Source organism: Pavona decussata, unplaced genomic scaffold (genome assembly GCF_977016875.1).
Source record: "Pavona decussata unplaced genomic scaffold, jaPavDecu1.1 SCAFFOLD_338, whole genome shotgun sequence".
In the NCBI taxonomy this organism is placed as follows: domain Eukaryota; kingdom Metazoa; phylum Cnidaria; class Anthozoa; order Scleractinia; family Agariciidae; genus Pavona; species Pavona decussata.
The window spans coordinates 50,838-65,614 of NW_028145726.1; the positions used below are offsets into that span (position 1 = coordinate 50,838).

The 14,777-nt window shown below is 39.4% G+C and overlaps 2 protein-coding genes across 2 annotated transcripts in view; both read left to right on the forward strand.

Annotated features, from left to right (window-relative positions):
- The window catches only part of LOC146453305 (uncharacterized), a 49,951-nt gene extending 45,931 nt beyond the window's left edge, over positions 1–4,020 (forward strand). Inside the window, exons 13-15 of the mRNA XM_085096755.1 lie at positions 172–291; positions 831–2,386; positions 3,312–4,020. Coding sequence (XP_084952881.1) covers positions 172–291; positions 831–2,386; positions 3,312–3,314 — 1,679 coding nt within the window. The 3' untranslated portion in view covers positions 3,315–4,020. The remainder of the gene's footprint in view (positions 1–171; positions 292–830; positions 2,387–3,311) is intronic.
- A 3,542-nt stretch (positions 4,021–7,562) lies between these two features.
- Positions 7,563–10,766, forward strand: LOC146453307 (uncharacterized). The gene is made up of 2 exons (XM_085096751.1): positions 7,563–7,604; positions 8,064–10,766. Exons 1-2 carry the CDS (start codon positions 7,563–7,565, stop codon positions 10,602–10,604), a joined length of 2,583 nt encoding a protein of 860 aa, XP_084952877.1. The 3' UTR covers positions 10,605–10,766.
- The last annotated feature ends 4,011 nt before the right edge of the window (positions 10,767–14,777 follow it).

Genomic DNA, 14,777 nt, shown 5'->3' on the forward strand with positions numbered 1-14,777 from the left:
GCATGGAAACAAACAAACTGTCTCATTTTGAATCAGCCACTAAGTGTTGTTGAGAGTAAGTATCAACTTTGGCCACTTAACGACCCAAGAATGAAGCAATCTAATTGATTACACACAACACGTGTGTTTATATCTTATTTAATCAAGTTGTGTCATTTTTGTTTTCGACAGACGCTTGTTTGTCCTCTTCCCATACTCAGAGCCCAATGACAACAAAGAGGGGAAGATCTTCACCTTCTACCCAGGCTACAGAACGGACTGAAGGCAGGACAATGATTGAGGACGATGCAGGTACGCTATAAATAATAGTATGCAAGTCACTTGATCATGGTGTAGACGCGGGTTTAAAAGTTTCGTTATTATTTTACCATAACGTTTAGACGGAGAGAGGGCACTATTTTAGAAACTTTCCAAATCGGTACCGGTGGGTAAAGTGTCCAGTTGATATATAGACGGCAAATGCTCCGTATGCGTAATTAAAATCCCGGCTGAAAAATGTTTGGTCGAGAAACAAATAGAGGTTAAAAAGGTTCAGCAACTTCTGACTGAATAATTCTTCGAATGAGAAAAGAAAGCCATTAAAAGATACTTGAAGATCACAGACCTCATAAGATAGATGGGGTTTTAAAGAGATATAAGGTTTAGTTGGATATTTTGTTAGAAACCATATCAACGCTTGAACGTAACAAAAGCCTATGTGAAAACCTAATCTGAGATAATTGCTTAAGAATGCAAAAGAGAACGACAAGTCATTGTCAAATTGTGTCGATTAATAGAAACACATAAAGACAATCCACATTGGCACTCACTGGTATCTTTTTTCTCTGTAGGAGCTTCACAAATAAGCAACTTCATACAAAGGATCCGTCAATTCTACCAAAGACGTGAAGCCCAGGTTTTGCCAGTTCCTTGGCATGAAGATTTTTGCTTCCATCTGAAAGATATTTTCACCAGACTTAGGATCGTAGAAAAAGAAAAGACACGTGGAATGTTGAAGGATGAAATCACCAACATGACGGGTATCTTTAGAAGACGCAGAGATTGCCAAAAGCCGAAGATCGTCCTTATTGAAGGTGAACCTGGCATGGGAAAGACGACCTACTGTCAAAAGTTGGCTTATGACTGGGCGACTAAACAAGATAATGAATGGGACGAGTCCTTCCCCAAAATTGAAGTGCTGTTGCTTCTCAGATGTCGTGATATTAAATCTAGCATATGGGAAGCTATTGACGAACAAATTTTCCCTGACGATCTTGACAAAGAAGCTAAAGATATTATTCTTCAATTCCTCCGCGAGAATCAGTCCAAAGTACTTTTGGTGCTCGATGGATTAGATGAGGTGGAACCTAGCAAACTACACATGTACCTTAAATTAATTCAAAGTAAAGAGTTTTCCGAATGCCACATTGTTCTCACATCTCGTCATGAAGCTGGAAAGAAAGTGAGGCAATACTGTGATGCATTATGGGAGATAGCAGGGTTCACCGAAGTGGATGCGAAGATTTTCATAAGGAAATATTTCCAACACAAGGAACACTTGGCTGAAAAGCTTATCAGAAACATTTTTGATGAAGATAATGATGATGATGATGTTGCTGTCGTACTACAAGGCTTACGGGAACTGACAAAAAATCCACTTAATACAACCTTACTCTGTGTTCTTTTTGAGGATTTTGACGGTAATCTGCCAAACGACAGAACACAATTATACATCGAAATTGTCCTATGCGTTTTGCGGAGATACGAAAAAAAGAACGGTTTGTCAAGCAACAGTGGAGACCTTATTACAGTTTACAAGAAAGACCTGATACTCCTCGGGCATATGGCGCTACAATCTCTTCGCAATAAAGAGTTACATATCGAAAAACAGGAAGGCTTTTTCAAAGGAAGCCCTTTAATCAAGTTCGGATTTCTTTCAATCCAGACTGGTGGTAGTAAGAGAATACCTTGCATACGTTGTGGATTTCTTCACAAGTCTCTTCAAGAATTCTTTTCCGGCCTTTATCTTGCGCTTCAGGTTCTCGACGGAGAAATTGACTGTGCCTCAGTAGTGACTGATGAAAGATATCGGGATGAACTGTATGAAGTTTTCAGGTTCATGGGTGGAATCGTAGCCTCAAGGAGTGAGGAGGCTGCAGTTTCTCTTGTAAGTAGTTGGGTTGAGCATATAAATTTCAAAAGCTCGATCTTTAACGACCCTCGTAACGATCTTCGACTGGTCTTCGCCTGTGCATCTGAATGGACAGTTTATAAGGAAAAATTTCGTGCTCAATTAGTTGATTTTTTAGGAAAGCACCTTGATCTCTCATTTGTTACCAAGTTGAGTTTAAGTTGGGGTGATATCGGTGCTGATATCGGTGCTGAATCCCTTTCCCAGGCCCTCAAAGTAAACTCCTCCCTGTCTAATTTGGATTTGAGTGTGAACTTTATTGGCGATCCCGGTGCTGAATCCCTTTCCCAGGCGCTCAAAGTAAACTCCTCCCTGACTAATTTGGATTTGAGTTGCAACGGTTTTGGTGATCTCGGTGCTAAATCCCTTTCCCAGGCCCTCACAGTAAACTCCTCCCTGACTAATTTGGATTTGCGTGGGAACAGTATTGGTCATACCGGTGCAGAATCTCTTTCCCAGGCCCTCACAGTAAACTTCTCCCTAACTAATTTGGATTTGCGTGGGAACAGTATTGGTCATACCGGTGCAGAATCTCTTTCCCAGGCCCTCACAGTAAACTCCTCCCTGACTAATTTGTATTTGAGTATGAACAATATCGGTGATACGGGTGCTGAATCCTTTTCGCAGGCCCTCACAGTAAACTCCTCCCTGACTAATTTGGATTTGAGTTGGAACAGTATTGGTGATCCCGGTGCTAAATCCCTTTCCCAGGCACTTAGAGTAAACTCCTCCCTGACTAATTTGGATTTGTATGGGAACAGTGTTGGTCATACCGGTGCAGAATCTCTTTCCCAGGCCCTCACAGTAAACTCCTCCCTGACTAATTTGGATTTGAGTCACAACAGTATTCGTGATCCCGGTGCTAAATCCCTTTCCCAGGCACTTAGAGTAAACTTCTCCCTGACTAATTTGAATTTGTATGGGAACAGTGTTGGTCATACCGGTGCAGAATCTCTTTCCCAGGCCCTCACAGTAAACTCCTCCCTGACTAATTTGTATTTGAGTCACAACAGTATTGGTGATCCCGGTGCTAAATCCCTTTCCCAGGCCCTCACAGTAAACTCCTCCCTGACTAATTTGGATTTGAGTCACAACAGTATTCGTGATCCCGGTGCTAAATCCCTTTCCCAGGCACTTAGAGTAAAACTCCTCCCTGACTAATTTGGATTTGAGTATGAACAGTATTGGTGATAAGGGTACTATTTGCGTTTCTGAGGCTTGTAAGTTTAATAAAACGGTAAATGTTAAGTTACGGGTTAAAAATGTTTTGATTTGACTGAAGAAAAAATTACAGGAGGAAGTTCAAAGATATGTGGTCACCGCTTAACTAACTCAGGCTTTAGTTCACAACAGATGCTTTAGCTAATTAGATCTGTGGGCTTAAAACTTAAAGTGTGGCCGTGACACTTCTAAGGAGAGCTTTACAGAAAGTGTTTTCCTGTGATGTTGTTCAAGAAAATACCAAATTTTGACTGCTGAGCCGAGTACGTAGGACACGAGACGCCTTTTCACATTAGGCAAAACAATTTTATATAATTTATAAGAATGGTATCTTAATTTAAAATTTGTTACATTTAGACGTGAAAGGCCATTTTAAGAGAGGTTTTCGCTCAGTGAGGCTTAACTGTAATACATGACTGGTAATTTTAGTTTACTCAGTTATACCTTAAACTTGTCATTAGTAAAGACGATTTTAAACCATGTACAAACGATTGCCTCAATGGATTGTTTTTTATGAACAATATATAAATATTGAAATTACTGTGAATGCGTTAGGGACTGTTTTAAAAATGTTGTTTATTAAGTATACAAAGTTTACTTTTAATTGAAATAAATATGTATGTGGGTGATATTTTTGTCTCCTTTTTTATCTTTTTGCTTTTTTTTTTCTTCTTGATCTTGATAATAACGGTAATAATGGTAATCGTGTTTCAGAAGCGAGTAATCGACCGAGTAACAGGCATTTTCGCGACAATATAACTGTTGGGAAACTTGTCCAATTCGACCTTGCAGTTGAATCCCCACTTTACTGATACCAGTTGAACTCTAGCCGATCGTTATTGTAGGGAATATTCAGATCCATCCGACAATTGAAAAACGCAATAAAACGAGACCGACTGATTGTTTTAAAAAAAAGTTTTGGTTTAATACAATGAGAAAAATTTTACATTTCGTCTCATAGTCATGTAATTAAATTGAATAAATACGCAACTGAAATATTAAGAAAGGCCAGCGGTCAATGTTTGTGACTCACTGGGGAAGAGTAGGGCAAGCATGAGGGGGGAGGGAGGGGAGGGGTCATCGTGGATGAAAAACACGTGTTACAAATTGGTCTCATTATTTGGACCTTTGCAGGAGTATCAGTAATCCTCCAGGTAAGTGTACTTCATATAAAGACTGTTTTTTGTGGCATTCACAGTCTCTGAAGTCAGCAGCGCCGTCAACAGTCTTTTGAGGACGATCATGGTGGAAAGACTAGAAACCATGCTTATACCTAATGGTACCTTTTTGGTACATTTCGACGGCATATCAGGCGAGTTTGGCGGGACCAAACGAGCCTGATATGCCGCCGTAGAGTACCAAAAAAGTACAATTGGGTGAGGTGTTTAACGTGCCCAAATTCCGCCCAAAATCCGGTGATATGTTTGGTAGTTACGGTAATAAAATTTGTCAGGCGTCCTATCGTGTGAATGTGGCCCGCGAGGAGAATAACACGAGTCAACAAACTGCCGGGAAACACCAGCTAAATTTCAAATTACGGGGTTGCTGTTTTATTGGTAAAACCTCTTTTTTGTTTAACGTTCGGTAACATTACTTACTTGAAAGTGACCATGATATCGTGCAAAATCAGGTCAGTGACTTGATATCGTAGGATATCAGGACAGTAAACAAGGCTTATGATTGGCTAATCACGGGTCTGGCTACGGTTATGCGGCGTATTATTTGGACACTCCCTCGTTTCCACCTTCCTGTAAGTCTTTTCTCTGTTTTAACAGTTGTGAAAACAATCTGTATAAAAGAAGCACTTTCCCCCATTATTTTTTCTCATAAAATACACTGGCAGCTTTTCATCTCAGGAAACGAAACGAAAAGATGTGTGCCCACTTAGCCACCGAAACCTTTCTGTGACAACCACGGTCGGTTTAACGAAAATGTTTGATCCTTTGATTTCGCCAACTTTTGGAGCTCCTTTTTCTCCAGAAATATTAAAATACAAGTAAGAATGCCGTACAATTCTGCTTGATAAGTCAAAAGTGAGAAGCGTGCTAGACATATATGCAATTTAAAATTACTGTCTGTCGGATGAAATGTAAAAAGGTCATACATGTACATGGCAAGAATTATGTTCAAAATTGTTGACTCATTTAGACACAAAATAGTCGATCGACATAATCAGATCGATCTTGGTGAAATGAGAATATGAGAGAAGACTGAGAGCTAAACATTTAAGGGAGAATTCGATGATCATGAGGAAAAAGAAAAAGGAAAGGAAGAAAGGAAAAAAGAGAGAAAAAATCGCATGAGAATAATATTGCAGAGTTTGATTCACAATTTTGTATTGTTAAAAAAACCCGGGGATCCCTGCGGTTGATTGGTCCACACAAAAAGCCATGCGGTCATTTCTGATCCTGTTTATGCGGTCGACCCTTAGCACCTCATTTCTATGGTCCGTCATTTTTAATCGTAGTTTCGAGTTAAAAAGAGAAAATAAGTGAGACGAGAATATGACAAAGGATACGAGAGACAATTGGTGAATATTAAATGATGCCTTACTCATGTGCATGCGTAAAGGAACCCCGTGTACGGTGCAGTGCCTTATCATTTGACAGTACTTTTGTTTCGTAGCGCTGCCAAAGATGCGACATATAAAGTAAGTGAGATACAGCACATTATAATCCACAATGGCTTTCCACTCGCCCAATACTTTCGGTTTGTCCAATACGAATCAGGGGACTCGGGACACGACGAAGATCCCAATAATGAAAATACGATTAATGATCCGCAGGCCTTGCCGTTCAATTCAGTTCGCAAGGGAAATGAACTGCAGTGAATTCATTGCTGCAGCACAGACAAGCAATGATCCCGATAATGAAAATGTGATTAATGATGATCCCTCTGATTCAAGTGAAATTACCTAAAACAAACAAACAAAAAACAGCAACAACAACAACAACAGATAAGACAGTTTTGAAACAGAATCATAGGTTAAGAAGTGGCTAAATAATATGAGAGAAAAAAATGAGCTCAGCCGGAGAATCAAGAAAAGGAGATGAGAGCTAGTAACTATTTGAAAAAAGAACACGGGGAATAAGAAGGAAAATTACAGAAAATTAGAATTAGAAAAGAAGATTTGATATAAGCCGGCATGACAGAGAATGTTGGATGAGAATTCGAGGTAAGATTAGAATAGAACGTAAAAGCGAGGTAACAATATTAGAAGCTATAAAATAAAAGAAAGATTATGAGATAAGAATACGAGAAAACAATATGAGAGAATTTCCACATTTACCGCACAACTTACACTGAATTGTTCTAAATCAATATACGAGAACTTGCCGCAGTGACCATCTCTTGAGGCATGTTTAATATCTCCAGTTGGCCTGGGTACGAATCTGACTCGTCAAGTGTAGCCCCATTCTCGACTTCAGAGCTCTTCTGCGCATGACGCGGTCATTCAGATTGTTAGAAGTGTAAGCACTGGGGTCGAGAATGCAAGCGTCCCTTCTTAGTAGCAAGTGGTGCGCATGCGCAAAGTGTTATGGTGTTTCGGTGTTATGGGACTTGGAGGAAATTAAAAGAAAGGAGATTCGTTTCGTGTCCTTCCCATCAGGCAATGCAACCCAGTTTTCCGCTCTTTCTTCGAAACGGGTTGGCGCCTGGTAACCAGGAAGGGAATGACTTATGATCCCGTAAATCCCACGCATCTGTACAGGAAGAGATGAAAATGTTTCAAAGATAAATAAAAAAAAAAGTTTCAGTGTTATAAACAACTTGCCATAGTCTGACATCGGATATCGGACATCCCCGACCCCAGGTTCCTCGCCATATTCAAAATGGCGGTAATGAGAAGACACTGGGTCTTGGCCGTCTGCCGTTTGAATTTCGGGAGGACCCTGGGCATGGCCGTTGTGACGTCATGTGAAAGCACTATACATTATTCATCCTCGGTTACTTTTTCCCGTTATCAATTTTTTCGTTATCTGAGCCTGTGTTGATTCATTTGATTCCGGTTCTTTTGGCTTTCCTTAATCGTCCATTTACCATTGGCAACTGCCCTTCAAAAAAGCTCCCTGCCTTTTCAGGCATCATTTGGAAACACAAATGGCAACAGTATACTCGACCAAATCGTTGAATCGTTGAAAGACACATTTCCACACGATTAAGCATTACAATGGCCGATGACTTCGTTTCAATAATCATTGGCTATCATATGGTAACTATACTTAAGTTTTGACATGTCTGTGCTCTTGCAACTCGATAAGTTTCTTACACGTATCATCCTCGTTTTGAGGGTGAGGTTACCTTATTCAATTTATGCTGCAACCTACCATCCTCTGTTGCAGGGAGGGGTTGAATTTAATCAAGATGAACAAAGTTTTGCATCTCTCTTTAAAGAAAAAGAAGTACAACTTTATAGACCTATTGTAACTTTTGAAGTCTTTAATGCTAACATTTCCATTAAATTGGAAACTAACACGCAAGATATGTTTTTCCTCTTTGCTAGTCATGCACGGAAATCACTCCACTCGAGGAATTTGAATTAAGAGTAGAAACATTAAACTGATTTATTTTACCTTAATCAAATTTGTGCCTTCTATCTGGACATCTTCGATGTCAGGTAAATGGGGTTAGCGTCTTGGCATATTCTCTAAATTCTTAGCTGCCATTGTAGCTTCATCCTCTCCACTTGGATTCCCACTGTCAAAAGCTGGCTTATGATTGGGCAACTAAACAAGATAATGAATGGGACGAGTCCTTCCCCAAAATTGAAGTGCTGTTGCTTCTCAGATGTCGTGATATTAAATCTATTGACGAACAAATTCTTCCTGACGATCTTGACAAAGAAGCTATAGATATTTTTCTTCAATTCCTCCGAGAGAATCAGTCCAAAGTACTTTTGGTGCTCGATGGATTAGATGAGGCGGAACTTAGCAAACTAGACATGTACCTAAAATTAATTCAAAGTAAAGAGTTTTCCGAATGTCACATTGTTCTCACATCTCGTCATGAAGCAGGAAAGAAAGTGAGGAAATACTGTGATGCATTATGGGAGATAGCAGGTTTCACCGAAGAGAATGCGAAGAATTTCATAAGGAAATATTTCCGAGACAAGAAACACTTGGCTAAAAAGCTTATCAGTAACATTTTTTATGATGATGATGATGATGATAATGATGATGATGATGATGATGATGATGATGATGATGACGATGTTGATGTTGATGCTGTTGTCGTTCCGCAAGACTTACAAGAATTGACAAAAAATCCACTTAATACAACCTTACTCTGTGTTCTTTTCGAGGATTTTGACGGTGATCTGCCAAGCAATAAAACGCAATTATACATCGAAATTGTATTATGCGTTTTGCGGAGATACGAAAAAAAGAACGATTTGTCAAGCAACAGTGCCGACCTTATTACAGTTTACAAGAAAGATCTGATACTCCTCGGGCATATGGCGCTACAATCTCTTCGTAATGGAGAGTTGCATTTCGAAAAACAAGAAAGGATTTTCAAAGGAAGCCCTTTGATAAAGTTCGGATTTCTTTCAATCCAATCTGGAAGTAGTAAGAGAATGCCTTGCATACTCTGTGGATTTCTTCACAAGTCCTTCCAGGAATTCTTTTCCCGCCTTTATCTTGCGTTTCAGATTCTTGACGGAGAAATTGACACTGCCTCAGTAGTGACTGATGAAAGATATCAGGATGAACTATATGACGTTTTCAGGTTCATGGGTGGAATCGTAGCCTCAAGGAGTGAGAAGGCCACAGTGTCTCTTGTAAGTAGTTGGGTTGAGCATATAATTTTCAAACGCTCCACCTCCAGAGATCTTCCATTGGTCTTCGTGTGTTTATCGGAATGGACAGTCCATAAGGAAAACTTTCGTGCTCAATTAGTTTGTATTTTAGGAAAGCACCTTGATGTCTCTTCTGTCACTAAGTTGAATTTAGATTTTGGTCGTTTAGATTCTGATACCTGCACTGAATCCCTTTTCCAGGCCCTTAAAGTAAATTCTTCCCTGGCTAATTTGAATTTGTCTAGGAACAGTATTGGTGATACCGGTGCTAAATCCCTTTCCCAGGCCCTCACAGTAAACTCCTCCCTGACAAACTTGGATTTGTGTAGGAGCAGTATTGGTTATACCGGTGCTGAATCCCTTTCCAAGGCCCTCCAAGTAAATTCCTCCCTGACTAAATTGGATTTGAGTACAAACAGCTTTGGTGATACCGGTGCGGAATCCCTTTCCCAGGCCCTCAAAGTAAACTCCTCCCTGACTAATTTGAATTTGACTGCGAACAGTATTGGTGATCCCGTTGCTGAATTGCTTTCCCAGGCCCTTACAGTAAACTCCTCCCTAACTTATTTGAATTTGAGTTACAACAGTATTGGCCATCCCGATGCTGCATCCCTTTCCCAGGCCCTCAAAGTAAACTTCTCTCCGACTAATTTGGATTTGAGTTGGAACAGTATTGGTGATCCTGGTGCTACGTCCCTTTCCCAGGCCCTCACAGTAAACTCCTCCCTGACAAATTTGGATTTGAGTATGAACCGTATTGGTCATACCGGTGCTGAATCACTTTCTCAGGCCCCCAAAGTCAACTCCTCCCTGACTAATTTGAATTTGAGTACAAACAGTTTTGGTGATACCGGTGCAGAATCCCTTTTCCAGGCCCTCACAGTAAACTCCTCCCTGAATTTTTTGAATTTGAGTTACAACAGTATGGGTCCTACTAGTGCTACATCCATTTCCCGGGCCCTCATAGTAAACTCCTCCCCAGCTTATTTGAATTTGAGTGGGAACAGTATTGGTGATACCGGTACTAAATCCCTTTCTGAGGCCCTCACAGTAAACTCCTTCCTGATTAATTTGGATTTAAATTGGAACAGTATTGGTCATACCGGTGCGGAATCCCTTTCCCAGGCCCTCAAAGTAAACTCCTCCCTGACTTATTTAAATTTGACTGCAAACCGTATTGGTGGTCCCGGTGCTAAATCGCTTTCCAAGGCCCTCACAGTAAACTCCTCCCTGACTAATTTGAATTTGAGTTACAACAGTATTGGTGATACCGGTGCTGCATCCATTTCCCAGGCCCTCACAGTAAACTCCTCCCTGACTTATTTGGATTTGGGAAAGAATAGTATTGGTGATAAGGGTGATATTTGCGTTTCTGAGGCTTGTAAGTTTAATAAAAGGGTTCATGTTGAGTTATAGGTTTTAATTTTTTTGATTTGGCTGACGAAAAAATTAAAGCAGGAAGTTCAAAGGTATGTGGTCACCACTTAATTAACTCATGCAGGCCTTAGTTCACAACAGATGCTTCAGCTAAATTTTGATCTGTGGGCTTAAAACTTAAATTATGGCCATAACTCTTCTAAGTAGCCTCCCAGTCGTTTTTAGGGGACTCGTATTACCTCCTCCCAGGAGGTAATACGAGTCCCCTAAAAACGACTGCGTGGGAGGCTATCTTCTAAGGAGAGCTTTACTGAAAGTGTTTTCCTGTGTTGTTGTTCAAGAAAATTCCAAATTTTGACGCCTTTTTTTAATAAAATGAAAGCGGTTGAGAAGTACGTCGGACACGAGACGTTTTTCCAGATTACGCAAAACGATTTTATATAATTATAAAAATGGTTTCTTAATTCAAAATTTTGATGCATTGGACGTGAAAGGCCATTTCAAGACTATTTTCGCTCAGTGAGGCTTAACTGTAATACATAAATGATAATTTTAGTCAGTTACACCTTATCATCTTGTCATCAGTATGGACGATTTTTAACCATGTACAAACGATTGCTTCAATGGATTGTTTTTTTATCAACAATATATGAATATTAAAATTACTGTGATTGCGTTAGGGACTGTTGTAAATATGTTATTTATTAAGTATATAAAGTTACTTTTAATAGAAATAAATATGTATATGGCGATATTTTTGACTCCATTTTTATCTTTTTACACGGAATGCCCGCAGGGCATGACGTGTCTAGGTTTCGGTCTGGTATCTTTTTTTTCTTCGTCGTAGTCACAAATCGACAAATTACTCGGAATGCCCGCAGGGCAGGCCGTGTCTAGGTTTCGGTCGGGTATCTTTTTTTTTTCTTCGTCGTAGTCAGAAATCGCCACATTAATTTATGCATTAAAATATGTCCTCCCCTCGTAGGGATGTATTGTTCTGATTGTCTTCAACAAAAGCGGCCCAATCAAAATCTATTTTTCGGGCACATATCACGAGAGAGGGGACCCACTCATCCCTTTCTGTGTGACGTCAAATTATCATTTGATTTATTCATTAAACCTACATTAAATTCTACCCTCTCCCAGAAGGGATTTATTGTTCTGATTGTCTTGAACAAAAACAGCCCAATCAAAATCTATTATCGGCGCGTATATCACAAGGGAGGGGACCCAATTATCTCTACCTGTGTGACGTCAAAGCAAGTCATCATTTCGAAAAGTTGTTTTTGTTCAATGGCGGCCACATGTATGAATTTAAGACTCTGATCTGCCGTTTTCAGAGAGAAAACAAACGTTTTTCAAGCGGTAAATCGAAATAATAACTTTTAGGTAGTACTCGACAGTTGAAACGGTGGAAATTGGGGGAGTTAACATCGAAAAAACTCCGCTTTCAGAAACAGATCGCGGGATTAGAGCCGAGTAGAGGAGGCCAGACCAGTTCAGCGGGGTCATGACGTTATTGCAGAGTTATTTCTGGTATGATTCCTAGTAACACAACGACAAATATCACGCAATATATCTGAATAAAACCATTCAGACAATTATTTCAATTGCCAAGGGAGGATAGTTTTTAAATATCTGCGAAACATACAATGGGGATTAATTGGGGCTACATTAAGCATTCCGTGTAAATGCCATTAGCCGGGCATCTTGTTGTCATATAAAATTGAAAAACACCAAAACTGGAAATGAATGAAACGAGACCGATAATGGCTACCATTGCCTTAATACAAAAAGAAAAATGTTCAAATCATTATATTTCGTCTCATAGTCATTAAATTGAATAAATACGCAACTAAAATATTAAGAATGGCCGGGCCAACGGTCAATGTAACTTACTGGGGGAAGAGTTGGAGGAGAGGAGAGATATTGGGCGAGCATGTGGGGGGAGGGGGGAGGGAGGGGTTCTCGTTGATGGAAAACACGTGTTATAAATTGATCCCATTGTTTGGACCTTTGCAAAAGTTTCAGCAATCCTCCAGGCAAGTGTACTTCATATAAGGACTGTTTTTGGTGGCATTCACAGTCTCTGAAGTCAGCGGCGCGGCACCGACAACAGTCTTTTCAGGACGATCATGGTGCAAAAACTAGTAACCATACTTATACCTAATGGCACCTTTTTGGAGGCGAGTTTGGTCGAGCCATGGTTTGTATTTTGGTGAGACGCAGTGGAGCCAAAATAACCATGGCGAGACCAAACAAGCCTGATATGCCGCCGAAGAGTACCAAAAAAGTACAATTGGGTATTTAACGTACCAAAATTCAGCCCAAAATCCGGTAATATGTTTTGTAGTTACGGTTATAAATCTGTCAGGCGTCCTATCGTGTGGCCCGCGAGGAGAATAATATGAGTATACAAACTGCCGGAAAACACCAGATAAATCTTAAATTACGAGTTTCTGTTGTATTGGTAAAACTTCTTTTCAGTTTATCGTACGGTAACATTATTTTACTTAAAAGTGACCATGATATCGTGCGATATCAGGTCAGTGACTTGATATCGTAGGATATCAGGACAGTAGACAAGGCTTCTGATTGGCTAATTGCGAGTTTAGGTACGGTAATGCAGCGTATTATTTGGACACTCCCTCGTTTCCACCTTCCTGTAAGTCTTTTCTCTGTTTTAAAAGTTGTGAAAACAATCTGTATAAAAGAAGCACTTTTCCCCATAATTTTTTTTCTCATAAAATACACTAGCAGCTTTTCTTCTCGGGAAACGAAACGAAAAGATGTTTGCCCATTAAGCCACCGAAACCTTTCTGCGACAAACACGGTCGGTTTAACGAAAATGTTTGATCCTTTAATTTAGCCAACTTTTGAGGCTCCTTTTTCTCCAGAGATGTTAAAATGCAAGTGAGAATGTGGTACAATTCTGTTTGATAAGTCAAAAGTTAGAAGCTTGCTAGAAATATCTGCAATTTAAACTTACTGACTGTCGGATGAAATGTAAAAAGGTCATACATGTCCATGGCAAGAATTATGTTCAAAATTGTTTTCATTGTTGAGTTATTCAGACACAAAAGAGGCAAACTACCTTTTCTATTTTTTTAAGAACTATTCTTTTAACACTGTCCATTGCCATAATCAAAGCGGTCTTGGAAAGAATACAAGAGAAATTACCACGACGGTACTGATTGAATGAATAAGAAAAAATAACTTCTTAATCATCTCAACTCGGGACACACTTGGGACACTAAGGCCCATAGCTAAAGATATAATCACAGCTAATTTCATTTTATAATCACAGCTAATTTGCTGAGGAAAAAACAAAAATTGATATGATAACCATTTACAGTGCTAACAGATAAGACAAATCAAACAATAAACTAATGCTATCTCAAATCAAGAAAACCCAACTTTCCTTATAGCAGCGTTGAAGGCATTCAATGTAGTTTAAACGCCGTATCATTCTCTGATAGCAAGTTCCAAGTTGCAGGGCCGAGCAGGCAACTTTGTAGTGTTAACCCTGGTAATAGAAAGTTTATTTATTCCCCTAAAACTCATTGTGTTAATCCCAAGAATAAATAACCTACTGAAATATTCAGGTGACAAGGATATCCTGAATTCTCTGATCCCTTAAGTCATAGCCTATACGATCCATCGCTGGGGCGTTTTAATTAGAATTCGAGTCATCATGATTCTCTATACAGCTAAGTGGCCTTTCATAAAAGGGAAACAATTAACTTGGAAATTAGAAAAATCTAGGAAATGAGTAAAATAAGAAAATGAGGGAACATATCAGAGGACAACACGAGATAAGAGAGAATATGAGATGGGAATTAGGAGAGAGAATGGGAGATGAGGATATGGAAGAGAACAAGAGAAAAGAATAGAAATGAGAAAATAAATAAACACACGAGAGAAAAATATGAGAGAGAAGGAGAAATGAGAATATAAGATGGGAATTCGGAGAGAGGATTGGAGATGAGGATATGGAAGAGAACAAGAGGAAAGATTATGAAAAACATACGAGAGAACAATATGAGAGAGAAGGTGAAATGAGAATATGAGAGAAGACTGAGAGCAAAACATTTAAGGAGAATTCGATGATCATGAGGAAAAAGAAAAAGAAAAAGGAAAGGAAAAAAGGAAAAAAGAGAGAGAAAATCGCATGAGAATAATATTGCAGAGTTTGATTTACAATTTTGTATC